The sequence below is a fragment of the Hypanus sabinus genome, unplaced genomic scaffold (genome assembly GCF_030144855.1).
Source record: "Hypanus sabinus isolate sHypSab1 unplaced genomic scaffold, sHypSab1.hap1 scaffold_436, whole genome shotgun sequence".
Taxonomy (NCBI): Eukaryota; Metazoa; Chordata; class Chondrichthyes; order Myliobatiformes; family Dasyatidae; genus Hypanus; species Hypanus sabinus.
The window spans coordinates 283559-303221 of record NW_026781311.1 but is presented as its reverse complement, the minus strand read 5'-3'; the positions used below and the strand labels follow the sequence as shown (position 1 = coordinate 303221).

General features: G+C 59.7%; 1 protein-coding gene across 1 annotated transcript in view; it reads right to left on the bottom strand.

The window, feature by feature from the left end:
• The window catches only part of LOC132388932 (NACHT, LRR and PYD domains-containing protein 3-like), a 76493-nt gene that overhangs the window by 14726 nt on the left and 42104 nt on the right, over positions 1–19663 (bottom strand). Inside the window, exon 9 of the mRNA XM_059961339.1 lies at positions 14819–14905. Coding sequence (XP_059817322.1) covers positions 14819–14905 — 87 coding nt within the window. The remainder of the gene's footprint in view (positions 1–14818; positions 14906–19663) is intronic.

Genomic DNA, 19663 nt, shown 5'->3' with positions numbered 1-19663 from the left:
GAAGGGGGTCGGGGAGGAGACCCCACAGGAGGAAGGGGATTGGGGAGGGGAGATCCCACAGGAGGAAGGGGGACGGGGAGTGGAGACCCCACAGGAGGAAGGGGGACGGGGAGGGGAGACCCCACAGGAGGAAGGTGGACGGGAAGGAAAAATCCCACAGGAGGAAGGTGGACGGGGAGGAGATTATCCCACAGGAGGAAGGTGGACAGGGAGCAGAGATCCCACAAGAGGAAGGTGGACGGGGAGGAGAGATCCCACAGGGGGAAGGGGGATGGGGAAGAGAGATCCCACAGGAGGAAGGGTGATGGGGAAGAGAGACCCCACAGGAGGAAGGGTGACGGGGAAGTGAGACGCCACAGGAGGAAGGGGGATGGGGAGGAGGGTCCCCACAGACGGAAGGGGGACGGGGAGGAGAGATCCCTCAGGAGGAAGAGGGACGGGGAGGAAGATCCCTCAGGAGGAAGGGGGACGGGGAGTAGAGACCCCACAGGAGGAAGGGGGACGGGGAGGAGAGGTCTCACAGCAGGAATGGGGACGGGGTGGGGAGGTCCCACAGGAGGAAGGGTGATGGGGAAGAGAGATCCCACAGGAGGAAGGGTGATGGGGAGGAGAGATCCCAGAGGAGGAAGGGGGATTGGGAAGAGAGATCCCACAGGAGGAAGGGGGATGGGGAAGAGAGATCCCAAAGGAGGAAGGGGGATTGGGAAGAGAGATCCCACAGGAGGAAGGTGGACGAGGAGGAGACATCCCTCAGGAGGAACGGGGACGGGGAGGGGAGATCCCACAGGGTGAAGGGGGTCGGGGAGGAGAGACCGTACAGGAGGAAGGTGGTCGGGGAGGAGACCCCACAGGAGGAACGGGGACGGGGAGGGGAGATCCCAGAGGAGGAAGGTGGACGGGGAGGAGATTATCCCACAGGAGGAAGGTGGACAGGGAGCAGAGATCCCACAAGAGGAAGGTGGACGGGGAGGAGAGATCCCACAGGGGGAAGGGGGATGGGGAAGAGAGATCCCACAGGAGGAAGGGTGATGGGGAAGAGAGACCCCACAGGAGGAAGGGTGACGGGGAAGTGAGACCCCACAGGAGGAAGGGGGATGGGGAGGAGGGTCCCCACAGACGGAAGGGGGACGGGGAGGAGAGATCCCTCAGGAGGAAGAGGGACGGGGAGGAAGATCCCTCAGGAGGAAGGGGGACGGGGAGGAGAGACCCCACAGGAGGAAGGGAGATGGGGAGGAGAGGTCTCACAGCAGGAATGGGGACGGGGTGGGGAGGTCCCACAGGAGGAAGGGTGATGGGGAAGAGAGATCCCACAGGAGGAAGGGTGATGGGGAGGAGAGATCCCAGAGGAGGAAGGGGGATTGGGAAGAGAGATCCCACAGGAGGAAGGGGGATGGGGAAGAGAGATCCCAAAGGAGGAAGGGGGATTGGGAAGAGAGATCCCACAGGAGGAAGGTGGACGAGGAGGAGACATCCCTCAGGAGGAACGGGGACGGGGAGGGGAGATCCCACAGGGTGAAGGGGGTCGGGGAGGAGAGACCGTACAGGAGGAAGGTGGTCGGGGAGGAGACCCCACAGGAGGAACGGGGACGGGGAGGGGAGATCCCAGAGGAGGAAGGGGGACGGGGAAGAGAGATCCCACAGGAGGAAGGGGGACAGGGAGGAATATCCCTCAGGAGGAAGGGGGACGGGGAGGAATATCCCTCAGGAGGAAGGGGGACGGGGAGGAGAGACCCCACAGGAGGAAGGGGGACGGGGAGGAGATCCCTCAGGAGGAAGGGGGACGGGGAGAAGAGATCCCTCAGCAGGAAGGGGGTCGGGGAGGAGACCCCACAGGAGGAAGGGGGTCGGTGAGGAGACCCCACAGGAGGAAGGGGGACGGGGAGGGGAGATCCCACAGAAGGAAGGGGGACGGGGAGGAGAGATCCCTCAGGAGGAAGGGGGACGGGGAGGAATATCCCTCAGGAGGAAGGGGGACGGGGAGGAGAGACCCCACAGGAGGAAGGGGGACGGGGAGGAGATCCCTCAGGAGGAAGGGGGACGGGGAGAAGAGATCCCTCAGCAGGAAGGGGGTCGGGGAGGAGACCCCACAGGAGGAAGGGGGTCGGTGAGGAGACCCCACAGGAGGAAGGGGGACGGGGAGGGGAGATACCACAGCAGGAAGGTGGACGGGGAGAGAGATCCCACAGGAGGAAAGTGGACGGGGAGGAGAGTTCCCACAGGAGGAAGGTGGACGGGGAGGAGAGGTCTCACAACAGGAATGGGGACCGGGTGGGGAGGTCCCACAGGAGGAAGGGTGATGGGGAAGAGAGATCCCACAGGAGGAAGGGTGATGGGGAAGAGAGATCCCAGAGGAGGAAGGGGGACGAGGAGGAGAGACCTCTCAGGTGGAAGGGGGACCTGGAGGAGAGTCCGTACAGGAGGAAGGGGGTCGGGGAGGAGAGACCCCACAGGAGGTAGGGGGTCGGGGAGGAGACCCCACAGGAGGAAGGGGGTCGGTGAGGAGAGCCACAGGAGGAAGGGGGATGGGGAGGGGAGATACCACAGCAGGAAGGTGGACGTGGAGGAGAGATCCCACAGGAGGAAAGTGGACGGGGAGGAGAGTTCCCACAGGAGGAAGGGGGACGGGGAGGAGAGGTCTCACAGCAGGAATGGGGACGGGTTGGGGAGGTCCCACAGGAGGAAGGGGGATGGGCAAGAGAGATCCCACAGGAGGAAGGGTGATGGGGAAGAGAGATCCCAAAGGAGGAAGGGGGATTGGGAAGAGAGATCCCACAGGAGGAAGGGGGACGAGGAGGAGACATCCCTCTGGAGGAACGGGGACGGAGAGGGAAGATCCCACAGGGGGAAGGGGGTCGGGGAGGAGACCCCACAGGAGGAAGGGGATTGGGGAGGGGAGATCCCACAGGAGGAAGGGGGACGGGGAGTGGAGACCCCACAGGAGGAAGGGGGACGGGGAGGGGAGACCCCACAGGAGGAAGGTGGACGGGAAGGAAAGATCCCACAGGAGGATGGTGGACGGGGAGGAGATTATCCCACAGGAGGAAGGTGGACAGGGAGCAGAGATCCCACAAGAGGAAGGTGGACGGGGAGGTGAGATCCCACAGGGGGAAGGGGGATGGGGAAGAGAGATCCCACAGGAGGAAGGGTGATGGGGAAGAGAGACCCCACAGGAGGAAGGGGGACGGGGAAGTGAGACCCCACAGGAGGAAGGGGGACGGGGAGGAGAGTCCCCACAGAAGGAAGGGGGACGGGGAGGAGAGATCCCTCAGGAGGAAGTGGGACGGGGAAGGGAGATCCCACAGGAGGAAGGGGGACGGGGAGGAGAGATCCCTCAGGAGGAAGGGGGACGGGGAGGAATATCCCACAGGAGGAAGGGGGACGGGGAGGAGAGTCCCCACAGAAGGAAGGGGGACGGGGAGGAGAGATCCCTCAGGAGGAAGGGGGATGGGGAGGAATATCCCTCAGGAGGAAGGGGGACGGGGAGGAGAGATCGTACAGGAGGAAGGTGGTCGGGGAGGAGACCCCACAGGAGGAACGGGGACGGGGAGGGGAGATCCCAGAGGAGGAAGGGGGACGGGGAAGAGAGATCCCACAGGAGGAAGGGGGACGGGGAGGAGAGTCCCCACAGAAGGAAGGGGGACGGGGAGGAGAGATCCCTCAGGAGGAAGGGGGACGGGGAGGAATATCCCTCAGGAGGAAGGGGGACGGGGAGGAGAGACCCCACAGGAGGAAGGGGGACGGGGAGGAGATCCCTCAGGAGGAAGGGGGACGGGGAGAAGAGATCCCTCAGCAGGAAGGGGGTCGGGGAGGAGACCCCACAGGAGGAAGGGGGTCGGTGAGGAGACCCCACAGGAGGAAGGGGGACGGGGAGGGGAGATACCACAGCAGGAAGGTGGACGGGGAGAGAGATCCCACAGGAGGAAAGTGGACGGGGAGGAGAGTTCCCACAGGAGGAAGGTGGACGGGGAGGAGAGGTCTCACAACAGGAATGGGGACGGGGTGGGGAGGTCCCACAGGAGGAAGGGTGATGGGGAAGAGAGATCCCACAGGAGGAAGGGTGATGGGGAAGAGAGATCCCAGAGGAGGAAGGGGGACGAGGAGGAGAGACCTCTCAGGTGGAAGGGGGACCTGGAGGAGAGTCCGTACAGGAGGAAGGGGGTCGGGGAGGAGAGACCCCACAGGAGGTAGGGGGTCGGGGAGGAGACCCCACAGGAGGAAGGGGGTCGGTGAGGAGAGCCACAGGAGGAAGGGGGATGGGGAGGGGAGATACCACAGCAGGAAGGTGGACGTGGAGGAGAGATCCCACAGGAGGAAAGTGGACGGGGAGGAGAGTTCCCACAGGAGGAAGGGGGACGGGGAGGAGAGGTCTCACAGCAGGAATGGGGACGGGTTGGGGAGGTCCCACAGGAGGAAGGGGGATGGGCAAGAGAGATCCCACAGGAGGAAGGGTGATGGGGAAGAGAGATCCCAAAGGAGGAAGGGGGATTGGGAAGAGAGATCCCACAGGAGGAAGGGGGACGAGGAGGAGACATCCCTCTGGAGGAACGGGGACGGAGAGGGAAGATCCCACAGGGGGAAGGGGGTCGGGGAGGAGACCCCACAGGAGGAAGGGGATTGGGGAGGGGAGATCCCACAGGAGGAAGGGGGACGGGGAGTGGAGACCCCACAGGAGGAAGGGGGACGGGGAGGGGAGACCCCACAGGAGGAAGGTGGACGGGAAGGAAAGATCCCACAGGAGGATGGTGGACGGGGAGGAGATTATCCCACAGGAGGAAGGTGGACAGGGAGCAGAGATCCCACAAGAGGAAGGTGGACGGGGAGGTGAGATCCCACAGGGGGAAGGGGGATGGGGAAGAGAGATCCCACAGGAGGAAGGGTGATGGGGAAGAGAGACCCCACAGGAGGAAGGGGGACGGGGAAGTGAGACCCCACAGGAGGAAGGGGGACGGGGAGGAGAGTCCCCACAGAAGGAAGGGGGACGGGGAGGAGAGATCCCTCAGGAGGAAGTGGGACGGGGAAGGGAGATCCCACAAGAGGAAGGGGGACGGGGATGAGAGACCCCACAGGAGGAAGGGGGACGGGGAGGAGAGACCACACAGGAGGAAGGTGGACGGGGAGGAGAGACCCCACAGGATGAGGGGTGAGGGGGAGGAGAGACCCCACAGGAGGAAGGGGGACGGGGAGGAGAGACCCCACAGGAGGAAGGGGGACGGGGAGGGGAGATCCCACAGGAGGAAGGGGGACGGGGAGGAGAGACCGTACAGGAGGAACGGGGACGGGGAGGGGAGATCCCACAAGGGGAAGGGGGTCGGGGAGGAGAGACCGTACAGGAGGAAGGTGGTCGGGGAGGAGACCCCACAGGAGGAACGGGGACGGGGAGGGGAGATCCCAGAGGAGGAAGGGGGACGGGGAAGGGAGATCCCAGAGGAGGAAGGGGGACGGGGAAGGGAGATCCCAGAGGAAGAAGGGGGATGGGGAATGGAGACCCCACAGGAGGAAGGGGGACGGGGAGGAGAGAACCCACTGGAGGAAGTGGGACGGGGAGGAGAGACCTCTCAGGTGGAAGGGGGACCTGGAGGAGAGTCCGTACAGGAGGAAGGGGGTCGGGGAGGAGAGACCCCACAGGAGGTAGGGGGTCGGGGAGGAGACCCCACAGGAGGAAGGGGGTCGGTGAGGAGAGCCACAGGAGGAAGGGGGACGGGGAGGGGAGATACCACAGCAGGAAGGTGGACGGGGAGGAGAGATCCCACAGGAGGAAAGTGGACGGGGAGGAGAGTTCCCACAGGAGGAAGGGGGACGGGGAGGAGAGGTCTCACAGCAGGAATGGGGACGGGGTGGGGAGGTCCCACAGGAGGAAGGGGGATGGGCAAGAGAGATCCCACAGGAGGAAGGGTGATGGGGAACAGAGATCCCAGAGGAGGAAGGGGGATTGGGAAGAGAGATCCCACAGGAGGAAGGGGGATGGGGAAGAGAGATCCCAAAGGAGGAAGGGGGATTGGGAAGAGAGATCCCACAGGAGGAAGGGGGACGAGGAGGAGACATCCCTCTGGAGGAACGGGGACGGGGAGGGAAGATCCCACAGGGGGAAGGGGGTCGGGGAGGAGACCCCACAGGAGGAAGGGGATTGGGGAGGGGAGATCCCACAGGAGGAAGGGGGACGGGGAGGGGAGACCCCACAGGAGGAAGGTGGACGGGAAGGAAAAATCCCACAGGAGGAAGGTGGACGGGGAGGAGATTATCCCACAGGAGGATGGTGGACAGGGAGCAGAGATCCCACAAGAGGAAGGTGGACGGGGAGGAGAGATCCCACAGGGGGAAGGGGGATGGGGAAGAGAGATCCCACAGGAGGAAGGGTGATGGGGAAGAGAGACCCCACAGGAGGAAGGGTGACGGGGAAGTGAGACGCCACAGGAGGAAGGGGGATGGGGAGGAGGGTCCCCACAGACGGAAGGGGGACGGGGAGGAGAGATCCCTCAGGAGGAAGAGGGACGGGGAGGAAGATCCCTCAGGAGGAAGGGGGACGGGGAGGAGAGACCCCACAGGAGGAAGGGGGACGGGGAGGAGAGGTCTCACAGCAGGAATGGGGACGGGGTGGGGAGGTCCCACAGGAGGAAGGGTGATGGGGAAGAGAGATCCCACAGGAGGAAGGGTGATGGGGAGGAGAGATCCCACAGGAGGAAGGGGGATGGGGAAGAGAGATCCCAAAGGAGGAAGGGGGATTGGGAAGAGAGATCCCACAGGAGGAAGGTGGACGAGGAGGAGACATCCCTCAGGAGGAACGGGGACGGGGAGGGGAGATCCCACAGGGTGAAGGGGGTCGGGGAGGAGAGACCGTACAGGAGGAAGGTGGTCGGGGAGGAGACCCCACAGGAGGAACGGGGACGGGGAGGGGAGATCCCAGAGGAGGAAGGTGGACGGGGAGGAGATTATCCCACAGGAGGAAGGTGGACAGGGAGCAGAGATCCCACAAGAGGAAGGTGGACGGGGAGGAGAGATCCCACAGGGGGAAGGGGGATGGGGAAGAGAGATCCCACAGGAGGAAGGGTGATGGGGAAGAGAGACCCCACAGGAGGAAGGGTGACGGGGAAGTGAGACCCCACAGGAGGAAGGGGGATGGGGAGGAGGGTCCCCACAGACGGAAGGGGGACGGGGAGGAGAGATCCCTCAGGAGGAAGGGGGACGGGGAGGATTATCCCTCAGGAGGAAGGGGGACGGGGAGGAGAGACCCCACAGGAGGAAGGGGGACGGGGAGGAGATCCCTCAGGAGGAAGGGGGACGGGGAGAAGAGATCCCTCAGCAGGAAGGGGGTCGGGGAGGAGACCCCACAGGAGGAAGGGGGTCGGTGAGGAGACCCCACAGGAGGAAGGGGGACGGGGAGGGGAGATACCACAGCAGGAAGGTGGACGGGGAGAGAGATCCCACAGGAGGAAAGTGGACGGGGAGGAGAGTTCCCACAGGAGGAAGGTGGACGGGGAGGAGAGGTCTCACAACAGGAATGGGGACGGGGTGGGGAGGTCCCACAGGAGGAAGGGTGATGGGGAAGAGAGATCCCACAGGAGGAAGGGTGATGGGGAAGAGAGATCCCAGAGGAGGAAGGGGGACGAGGAGGAGAGACCTCTCAGGTGGAAGGGGGACCTGGAGGAGAGTCCGTACAGGAGGAAGGGGGTCGGGGAGGAGAGACCCCACAGGAGGTAGGGGGTCGGGGAGGAGACCCCACAGGAGGAAGGGGGTCGGTGAGGAGAGCCACAGGCGGAAGGGGGATGGGGAGGGGAGATACCACAGCAGGAAGGTGGACGTGGAGGAGAGATCCCACAGGAGGAAAGTGGACGGGGAGGAGAGTTCCCACAGGAGGAAGGGGGACGGGGAGGAGAGGTCTCACAGCAGGAATGGGGACGGGTTGGGGAGGTCCCACAGGAGGAAGGGGGATTTGCAAGAGAGATCCCACAGGAGGAAGGGTGATGGGGAAGAGAGATCCCAAAGGAGTAAGGGGGATTGGGAAGAGAGATCCCACAGGAGGAAGGGGGACGAGGAGGAGACATCCCTCTGGAGGAACGGGGACGGAGAGGGAAGATCCCACAGGGGGAAGGGGGTCGGGGAGGAGACCCCACAGGAGGAAGGGGATTGGGGAGGGGAGATCCCACAGGAGGAAGGGGGACGGGGAGTGGAGACCCCACAGGAGGAAGGGGGACGGGGAGGGGAGACCCCACAGGAGGAAGGTGGACGGGAAGGAAAGATCCCACAGGAGGATGGTGGACGGGGAGGAGATTATCCCACAGGAGGAAGGTGGACAGGGAGCAGAGATCCCACAAGAGGAAGGTGGACGGGGAGGTGAGATCCCACAGGGGGAAGGGGGATGGGGAAGAGAGATCCCACAGGAGGAAGGGTGATGGGGAAGAGAGACCCCACAGGTGGAAGGGGGACGGGGAAGTGAGACCCCACAGGAGGAAGGGGGACGGGGAGGAGAGTCCCCACAGAAGGAAGGGGGACGGGGAGGAGAGATCCCTCAGGAGGAAGTGGGACGGGGAAGGGAGATCCCACAGGAGGAAGGGGGACGGGGATGAGAGACCCCACAGGAGGAAGGGGGACGGGGAGGAGAGACCACACAGGAGGAAGGTGGACGGGGAGGAGAGACCCCACAGGATGAGGGGTGAGGGGGAGGAGAGACCCCACAGGAGGAAGGGGGACGGGGAGGAGAGACCCCACAGGAGGAAGGGGGACGGGGAGGGGAGATCCCACAGGAGGAAGGGGGACGGGGAGGAGAGACCGTACAGGAGGAAGGGGGACGGGGAGGAGAGACCCCACAGGAGGAAGGGGGACGGGGAGGAGAGATCCCACAGGAGGAAGGGGGACGGGGTGGAGAGATCCCACAGGAGGAGGTGGGTCGGGGAAGAGATCCCACAGGAGGAAGGGGGACGGGGAAGAGATCCCACAGGAGGAAGGAGGACAGGGAGCAGAGATCCCACAGGAGGAAGGTGGACGGGGAGGGGAGATCCCACAGGAGGAAGGGTGACGGGGAAGAGAGATCCCACAGGAGGAAGGGTGACGGGGCGGAGAGATACCACAGGAGGAAGGGGGACGGGCAGTAGAGACCGCACAGGAGGAAGGGGGACGGGCAGGAGATACCCCACAGGAGGAAGGGGGACGGGCAGGAGAGATCCCACAGGAGGAAGGGGGATGGGGTTGGGAGATCCCACAGGAGGAAGGGGGACGGGGTGGGGAGATCCCACAGAGGGAAGGGGGACGGGGTGGGGAGATCCCACAGGAAGGGGGACGGGGAGGGGAGATCCCAAAGGAGGTTGTGGGACGGGGAGGGGAGATCCCACAGGAGCAAGGGGGACGGGGAGGGGAGATCCCAGAGGGGGAAGGGGGATGGGGAAGGGAAATCCCAGAGGAGGAAGGGGGACGGGGAAGGGAGACCCCTCAGGAGGAAGGGGGACGGAGAGGAGAGACCCCACAGGAGGAAGGGTGACGGGGAGGAGAGACCCCACAGGAGGAAGAGGGACGGGGAGGAGAGACCCCACCGGAGGAAGGGGGACGGGGAGGAGAGACCCCACAGGTGGAACGGGGACGGGTAGGAGAGATCGAAGAGGAGGAAGGGGGACGGGGAGGAGAGTTCGCACAGGACTAAGGGGGACGGGGAGGAGAGGTCTCACAGCAGGAATGGGGACGGGGTGGGGAGGTCCCACAGGAGGAAGGGTGCTGGGGAAGAGAGATCCCACAGGTGGAAGGGTAATGGGGAAGAGAGATCCCAGAGGAGGAAGTGGGATTGGGAAGAGAGATCCCACAGGAGGAAGGTGGACGGGGAGGAGAGACCACACAGGAGGAAGTTGGACGGGGGGGAGAGATCCCACAGGGGGAAGTTGGACGGGGAGGAGAGATCCAAAAGGTGGAAGTTGGACGGGGAGGGGAGATCCCACAGGGGGAAGGGTGACGGGGAGGGGAGATCCCACAAGGGGAAGGGTGACGGGGAGGGGAGATCCCACAGGGGGAAGGGTGACGGGGAGGAGAGACCCCACAGGAGGAAGGGGGACGGGGAGTAGAGACCCCACAGGTGGAAGAGGGACGGGCAGGAGAGACCGCACAGGAGGAAGGGGGACGGGCAGGAGATACCACACAGGAGGAAGGGGGACGGGCAGGAGAGATCCCACAGGAGTAAGGGGGACGGGGTTGGGAGATCCAACAGGAGGAAGGGGGACGGGGTGGGGAGATCCCACAGAGGGAAGGGGGACGGGGTGGGGAGATCACACAGGAGGAAGGGAGACGGGGAGGGGAGATCCGAAAGGAGGTTGTGGGACGGGGAGGGGAGATCCCACAGGAGCAAGGGGGACGGGGTGGGGAGATCCCAGAGGAGCATGGGGGACGGGGTGGGAAGATCCCAGATTAGCAAGGGGGACGGGGAGGAGAGATCCCACGTGGAGGAAGGTGGACAGGGAGGAGAGATCCCACAGGAGGAAGGTGGACGGGGAGGAGAGATCCCACAGGAGGAAGGTGGACGGGGAGGAGAGATCCCACACGAGGAAGGGTGACGGGGAAGAGAGATCCCACAGGAGGAAGGGTCACGGTGAGGAGAGATACCACAGGAGGAATGTGGACGGGGAGGAGAGATCCCACAGGAGGAAGGTGGACGGGGAGGAGAGATCCCACAGGAGGAAGGTGGACGGGGAGGAGAGATCCCACAGGAGAAAGGTGGACGGGGAGGAGAGATCCCACAGGAGGAAGGTGGACGGGGAGGAGAAATCCCACAGGAGGAAGGGGGACGGGGAGGAGAGTCCCCACAGGAGCAAGTGGGGCGGTTAGGAGAGACCCCACAGGAGGAAGCGGGACGGGGAGGAGAGACCCCACAGGATGAGGGGTGACGGGGAGGAGAGACCCCACAGGAGGAAGGGGGACGGGGAGGAGAGACCCCACAGGAGGAAGGGGACGGGGAGGAGAGACCGTACAGGAGGAAGGGGGACGGGGAGGAGAGACCCCACAGGAGGAAGGGGGACGGGGAGCAGAGATCCCACAGGAGGAAGCGGGACGGGGAGGAGAGATCCCACAGGATGAGGGGTGACGGGGAGCAGAGTTCCCACAGGAGGAGGGGGGTCGGGGAAGAGATCCCACAGGAGGAAGGGGGACGGGGAAGAGATCCCACAGGAGGAAGGAGGACAGGGAGCAGAGATCCCACAGGAGGAAGGTGGACGGGGAGGGGAGATCCCACAGGAGGAAGGTGGATGGGGAGGGGAGATCCCACAGGAGAAAGAGGGACAGGGAGGAGAGAACCCACGGGAGGAAGGGGGACGGGGAGGGGAAACCACACAGGAGGAAGGTGGACGGAGAGGAGAGACCACACAGGAGGAAGGACGGGGGGGAGAGATCCCACAGGGGGAAGTTGGACGGGGAGGAGAGATCCAAAAGGGGGAAGTTGGACGGGGAGGGGAGATCCCACAGGGGGAAGGGTGACGGGGAGGGGAGATCCCACAGGGGGAAGGGTGACGGGGAGGGGAGATCCCACAGGGGGAAGGCTGACGGGGAGGAGAGACCCCACAGGAGGAAGGGGGACGGGGAGGAGAGACCCCACAGGTGGAAGGGGGACGGGCAGGAGAGACCGCACAGGAGGAAGGGGGACGGGCAGGAGATACCCCACAGGAGGAAGGGGGACGGGCAGGAGAGATCCCACAGGAGGAAGGGGGACGGGGTTGGGAGATCCCACAGGAGGATGGGGGACTGGGTGGGGAGATCCCACAGAGGGAAGGGGGACGGGGTGGGGAGATCCCACAGGAGGAAGAGGGACGGGGAGGGGAGATCCCAAAGGAGGTTGTGGGACGGGGAGGGGAGATCCCAGAGGAGCAAGGGGGACGGGGTGGGGAGATCCCAGAGGAGCATGGGGGACGGGGTGGGGAGATCCCAGAGGAGCAAGGGGGACGGGGAGGAGAGATCCCACGTGGAGGAAGGTGGACGGGGAGGAGAGATCCCACAGGAGGAAGGGGGACGGGGAGGGGAGATCCCACAGGAGGAAGGGGGATTGGGAAGAGAGATCCCACAGGAGGAAGGGGGATTGGGAAGAGAGATCCCACAGTGGGATTGGGAAGAGAGAGTTCCCACAGGAGGAAGGGGGATGGGGAAGAGAGATCCCACAGGAGGAAGGGGGATTGGGAAGAGAGATCCCACAGGAGGAAGGGAATGGGGAGGAGAGATCCCTCAGTAGGAAGGGGATGGGGAAGAGTGATCCGTCAGGAGGAGTGGGGTGGGGAGAAGAGATTCCACAGGCGGAAGGGGGATGGGGAGGAGAGATCGCACAGGAGGAAGGTGGACGGGGAGGAGAGATCCCACAGGAGGAAGGGTGACGGGGAAGAGAGATCCCACAGGAGGAAGGGTGACGGGGAGGAGAGATACCACAGGAGGAAGGTGGACGGGGAGGAGAGATCCCACAGGAGGAAGGTGGACGGGGAGCAGAGATCCCACAGGAGGAAGGTGGACGGGGAGGAGAAATCCCACAGGAGGAAGGTGGACGGGGAGGAGAGATCCCACAGGAGGATGGGGTACGGGGAGGAGAGATCCCACAGGAGGAAGGGGGACAGGGAGGAGAGTCCCCACAGGAGGAAGGGGGACGGTTAGAAGAGACCCCACAGGAGTAAGTGGGACGGGGAGGAGAGACCCCACAGGAGGAAGGGGGACGGGGAGGGCAGATCCCACAGGAGGAAGGGGGACGGGGAGGGGAGATCCCACAGGAGGAAGGGGGACGGGGCCGAGAGTCCCCACAGGAGGAAGGGGGACGGGGAGGAGAGATCCCAGAGGAGGAAGGTGGACTGGGAGGAGAGATCCCACAGGAGGAAGGTGGACGGGGAGGGGAGAACCCACAGGAGGAAGGTGGACGGGGAAGAGATCCCACAGGAGGAATGGGGACGGGGAGGGGAGGTCCCACAGGAGGAAGGGGGACGGGGAGGGGAGATCCCACAGGAGGAAGGGGGATTGGGAAGAGAGATCCCACAGGAGGAAGGGGGATTGGGAAGAGAGATCCCACAGGGGGATTGGGAAGAGAGAGTTCCCACAGGAGGAAGGGGGATGGGGAAGAGAGATCCCACAGGAGGAAGGGGGATTGGGAAGAGAGATCCCACAGGAGGAAGGGGGATGGGGAAGAGAGATCCCAAAGGAGGAAGGGGGATTGGGAAGAGATATCCCACAGGAGGAAGGGGTTGGGGAAGAGAGATCCCACAGGAGGAAGGGAATGGGGAGGAGAGATCCCTCAGTAGGAAGGGGATGGGGAAGAGTGATCCGTCAGGAGGAGTGGGGTGGGGAGAAGAGATTCCACAGGCGGAAGGGGGATGGGGAGGAGAGATCGCACAGGACGAAGGTGGATGGGGAGGAGAGATCGCACAGGACGAAGGGGTATGGGGAAGAGAGATCCCACAGGAGGAAATGGGATGGGGAGGAGAGGTCCCACAGGAGGAAGGGGGCTGGGGAAGAGAGTTCCCATATGGGGAAGGGGGATGGGGAGGAGAGATCCCACAGGATGAAGGGGGATGGGGAGGTGAGATCCCACAGGAAGAAGGGGTACGGGGAAGAGAGATCCCACAGGAGGAAGGGGGATTGGGAAGAGAGATCCCACAGGAGTAAGGGGGATGGGGAAGAGAGATTCCAAAGGAGAAAGGGGGATTGGGAAGAGAGATCCCACGGGAGGAATGGGGTTGGGGAAGAGAGATCCCACAGGAGGAAGGGGATGGGGAGGAGAGATCGCACAGGAGGAAGGGGATGGGGAAGTGAGATCCCTCAGTAGGAAGGGGATGGGGAAGAGAGTTCCGTCAGGAGTAGGGGGATGGGGAGAAGAGATCCCACAGGCGGAAGGGGGATGGGGAAGAGAGATCGCACATGAGGAAGGGGGATGGGGAGGAGAGCGCACAGGAGGAAGGGGGATCGGGAGGAGAGATCGCACAGGACGAAGGCGAATGGGGAGGAGAGCTCGCACAGGAGGAAGGGGGTTTGAGAAGAGATCCCACAGGAGGAAGGGGGATGGGGAAGAGAGTTCCCACATGGGGAAGGGAGATTGGGAAGAGAGATCCCACAGGAGGAAGGGGGATGGGGAAGAGAGATCCCAGAGGAGGAAGGGGGATTGGGAAGACAGATCCCACAGGAGGAATGGGGTTTTGGAAGAGAGATCCCACAGGTGGAAGGGGATGGGGAGGAGAGATCCCACAGGAGGAAGTGGATCGGGAAGAGAGATCCCTCAGTAGGAAGGGGGATGGGGAAGAGAGATCCCACAGGAGGAAGGGCGAGTGGGAAGAGAGATCCCACAGGAGGAAGGGTATGTGGAAGAAAGATTCCACAGGTAGAAGAGGAATGGGTAGCAATCTCCGAGGAGGAGGATGTGAAATGTGGAATCCATAGACAGGGTGCAGAGGAGATTTACAAGGATGTTGCCTGGATTAGGGAGCATGCCTTATGAGAACAGGTTGAGTGATCTCGGCCTTTTCTCTTGGAGAGACGGAGGATGAGAGGTGATTTGATAGAGGTGTACAAGATAATGAGAGGCATTGATCGTGTGATTCGTCAGAGTCTTCTCCCCAGGGCTGAAATGGCTAGCACGAGAGGGCATAGTTTTAAGAATGGGTTGCTGGAGGCGAAAACTTTAAACTCCAGCATGGCTACATGGAGCTTAGAAGTTTAGAGTGCTATGGGTAAAACCGAGGTAATTCTAAGGTAGAAACATGTTCAGCACAGCTTTGTGGGCCGAAGGGCCTGTATTGTCCTGTATGTTTTCTATGTTTCTGCTGATCACATTAATGTCCAGTGTCAGACACCCAGTGACTGTAAACACAATCTCCCACAGTCTGGTACTTACCCCAGTTCCTGTATTTTACTCTCCGGGTTCCTCAGAGCCGCAGACACCAGTTTCACTCCTGAATCTCCCAGGTCATTATGCCCAAGTCTAAACACAAACAGACAGATTGATAAACAAACTGATTCAAACCGTGGGTCTGGGGGAATTTCTGTCACTCGGATATTTCAGGAAACATTAAACTGTCCAGTGAATCACTGATCGGAGTTCCCATCACTGTCACTGTCCCTCACTCCAGTGTATTTACCGAATGTCGGTAATTTCGTCTGTCGGTGTGACCCTCTAAACCCCACATATTCTGTCCCATTCCCCGATGGAGAGAAAAGTGTTTCTGACCAAAATGCAGAAATGTCAATGGGATACAGCGAAATAGACCCACCTAAGCTAAAGGGATGGGGAAGAGAGATCCCACAGGAGGAAGGGGGTTGGGGAAGAGATCCCAGAGGAGGAAGCGGGATGGGGAAGAGAGATCCCACAGGAGGAAGGGGGTTGGGGAAGAGATCCCACAGGAGGAAGGGGATGGGGAAGAGAGATCCCAAAGGAGGAAGGGGGATGGGGAAGCGAGATCCCACAGGAGGAAGGGGGTTGGGGAAGAGATCCCACAAGAGGAAGTGGGATAGGGAAGAGAGATCTCAAAGGAAGAAGCGGGATGGGGAAGAGATCGCACAGGAGGAAGGGGGATGGGGAAGAGAGATCCCACAGGAGGAAGGGGGATGGGGAAGAGAGATCCCACAGGAGGAAGGGGGATGGGGGAAGAGATCCCACAGGAGGAATGGGGATGGGGAGGAGAGATCCCACAGAAGGAAGGGGGATGGGGAAGAGAGATCCCACAGGAGGAAGGGGGACGGGGAAGAGAGATCCCACAGGAGGAAGGGGGCTGGGGAAGAGAGTTCCAACAGGAGGAAGGGGGTTGGGGAAGAGAGATCCCACAGGAGGAAGGGGGATTGGGAAGAGAGATCTCAAAGGAAGAAACGGGATGGGGAAGAGATCGCACAGGAGGAAGGGGGATGGGGAAGAGAGATCCCACAGGAGGAAGGGGGATGGGGGAAGAGATCCCACAGGAGGAAGGGGGATGGGGAGGAGAGATCCCACAGAAGGAAGGGGGATGGGGAAGAGAGATCCCACAGGAGGAAGGGGGACGGGGAAGAGAGATCCCACAGGAGGAAGGGGGCTGGGGAAGAGAGTTCCAACAGGAGGAAGGGGGTTGGGGAAGAGAGATCCCACAGGAGGAAGGGGGATTGGGAAGAGAGATCTCAAAGGAAGAAACGGGATGGGGAAGAGATCGCACAGGAGGAAGGGGGATGGGGAAGAGAGATCCCACAGGAGGAAGGGGGATGGGGGAAGAGATCCCACAGGAGGAAGGGGGATGGGGAGGAGAGATCCCACAGAAGGAAGGGGGATGGGGAAGAGAGATCCCACAGGAGGAAGGGGGTTGGGGAAGAGATCCCACAGGAGGAAGGGGGATGGGGAAGAGAGATCCCACAGGAGGAAGGTGGATTGGGAAGAGAGATCCCACAGGAGGAAGGGGGATTGGGAGAGAGAGATCCCACAGGAGGAAGTGGAATGGGGAATAGAGATCCCATAGGATGATCGGGCATGGGGACGAGAGACGAGACAGGAGGAAGTGGGTGGGGAAGCAAGATCATACAGGAGGTTGGGGGATGAGTAGGAGAGATTCCCCACAGGAGGAAGGGGGATGCTGAGGAGAGATCCAATAGTTGGAAGGAAGGGGGAGTGGGAACAGAGAGCCCAGAGGATGAAAGGGGGATGGGAAAGCGAGATCTCACAGGAGGATTGCTACCTGTGCCACGTGCTAGTGAGGCTAGAAATAGGAAGATAATGCAGCTATATACGTGGCTGAGGGGATGGTGCATGAGGGAGGGGTTCATGTTTCTGGACAATTGGGCTTTCTTCCAGGGGAGGTGCGACCAGTTCGAATTGGACAGTTTGCACCTGAACTGGAGGGGACTAACATCCTTGCCGGTAGGTTAGCAAGCTCTGCTCCGGGGGTTTTAAACAAGGTTGCAGGGGGAGGGGAACCAGAGTGTTAGAGCAGATAGTGAGGTGGTGGAGGATAAGGGTCATGCGAGGACTGCTTGTATAGACAGATATCAATGGTTTGTACATGATAGAAATGTTCTCAGGTGCATCTACTTCCATACGAGGAGTATTGTAGGTAAAGCAGATGAGTTTAGGGCGTGGATTGGCACGATGATATCGACATTATTGCTATTAGTAAGACTTGGTTTGCAAGAGGGTCAAGACTGGCAGCTTCATGTTCCGGGTTTCCATTGTTTCAGATGTGATAGGGGGGAGGGATGAAAGGGGGCGGAGTGGCATTACCAGTCAGGGAGAATTTTACAGCTGTGTGTAGACGGGAGAGCCCGCAGGGCTCGTCTACAGAGGCCATATGGGTGGAGTTGAGGAACGGGAAAGTTGTGAGCACACTAATAGGGTTGTATTATAGACCGCCCAGTAGTCAGAGAGAATTCGAGGAGCAAATCTGTAGAGAGGTAGCACAGCAATGTAAGAAACAGAAAGTCGTAATCCTAGGGGATTTTAACTTTCCACATATTGACGGGGACTCCCACTCTGAGGAAGGGTTAGATGGCGTGGAGTTTGTCAAATGTGTTCAGGAAAGTTTTCTAAATCAATATATTGAGGTATCAACGAGAGAGGGTGCAGTACCTGATCTCCTATTAAGTAACCAGACAGGTCAGGTGACAGAAGTATGTGTAGGTGAACATTTTGGGTCCAGTGACCATAATGTCATTAGTTTCAAGATAATTATGGATAAGGATAGGACTGGTCCACCAGTTAAGGTTCTGAATTGGAGAAGGGCCAATTTTGTGGAAATGAGAGAGGATCTGGGAAGAGTGGATTGGGATAAGTTGTTTTCTGGTAAGGATGTATTCAGTAAGTGGAACGCCTTCAAGGGTGAAATTTTGAGAGTGCAGAGTTTGCATGTTCCTGCCAGGATTAAAGGCAAATTTAACAGGCAGAGGGAGCCTTGGTTTTCAAGGGATATTGGCGATCTGCTTAAGTAGGTGTTTAGCAGCTATAGGAAACAAGGAACAAATGAGGTACTTGAAGAGTATAGAAAATGTAAGCAAATACTAAAGAAAGAAATCAGGAAGGCAAAAAGAAGACATGAGGTTGCTTTGGCAGATAATGTGAAGGTAAACCCGAAGGGTTTCTACAAGTATATTAAGAGTAAAAGGATAGTAAAGGACAAAATTGGTCCCCTAGAAGATCAGAGTGGTCGTCTCTGTGTGGAGCCTCACGAGATGGGGGAGATCTTAAACAGTTTTTTTGCATCAGTGTTTACTCAGGAAACTGGCATAGCTGATATGGAATTAAGGGAAACAAACAGTAGTGTCATGGAACATATAGAGATTAAAGAGGAGAAGCTGCTTGCTGCCTTACAGTGAATAAGGTTAGATAAATCCCCCGGGCCTGACATGATATTCCCTCGGACCTTGAGAGAGACTTGTGTAGAAATTGCAGGGGCCCTGGCAGAAATATTTAAAATGTCCTCAGACAGGGGTGCGGTGCCGGAGGATTGGAGGGTAGCTCAAGTTGTTCGGTTGTTTGAAAAAGGCTCCAAAAGTACACCAGGTAATTACAGGCCAGTGAGCTTGACATCCGTAGAAGGTAAATTATTGGAAGGTGTTCTGAGAGATCAGATATACAAGGATTTGGACAGCCAAGGGCTGATAAAAGATAGTCAGCATGGCTTTGTGTGTGGTAGACCATGTTTAATGAATCCTGTAGGGTTTTTCGAGGAGGTTACCAAGAATGCATATGAAGGAAAGGCTGTGGATGTTGTCTACATTGACTTTTGTAAGGCCATTGACAAGGTCCCACATAACAGGTTAGTTCTAAACATCCAGTCACTTGGTATCCATGGAGAGGTTGTAAACTGGATTTGAATTGGCTGTGTGAGAGTGGTAGTGGATGATTGCTTCTCAGACTGGAGGCCTGTGACTAGTGGTGTGTCTCAGGGATCTGTGCTGGGATCACTGTTGTTTGTTGTCTGTATCAATGATCTAGATGATGATGTGATAAATTGGATCAGCAAGTTTGCGGATGACACTAAGATAGAGGCGTTGTGGACAGCGAGGAAGGCTTTCAAAGCTTGCAGAGGGATCTGAACCAACTGGAAGAATGGGCCAGAAAATGGCAGATGGAATTTAATGCAGACAAGTGTGAGGTGTTCCATTTTGGAAGGACAAATCAAGGTACGACATACACGATAAATGGTAGGGCACTGAAGAGTGCGGAGGAACAGAGGGAGCTGGGGGTTCTGATACATAATTCCCTGAAAGTGGCGTCACAGGTAGACAGGGTTGTAAGGAAGGCTTTTGGCATCCTGGCATTCATAAATCAAAGTACTGAGTATAGGAGTTGGAATATTATGGTGAGGTTGTATGAGACATTTGTGAGGCAAAATTTGGAGTATTGTGTGCAGTTCTGATCACCTAACTATAGAAAGGATATCAGTAAGTTTGAAAAAGTGCAGAGAAGATTTACTAGGATGTTGCCAGGTCTTCAGGAGTTGAGTTACAGGGAAAGATTGAACAGGTTACGACTTTATTCCTTGGAGTGCAGAAGAATGAGGGGAGATTTGATAGAGGTTTACAATATTATGAGGGTATAGACAGGGTAAATGCGAATAGGCTCTTTCCACATAGATTAGGAGAGATAAATATGAGAAGACATGGCTTCAGCGTGAAAGGGGAAAGGTTTAGGGGGAGCATTAGGAGGAACTTCTTCACTCAGAGGGTGGTGAGAGTGTGGAACGAGCTGCCATCTGATGAGGAAAATATGGACTCACTCTTAAGCTTT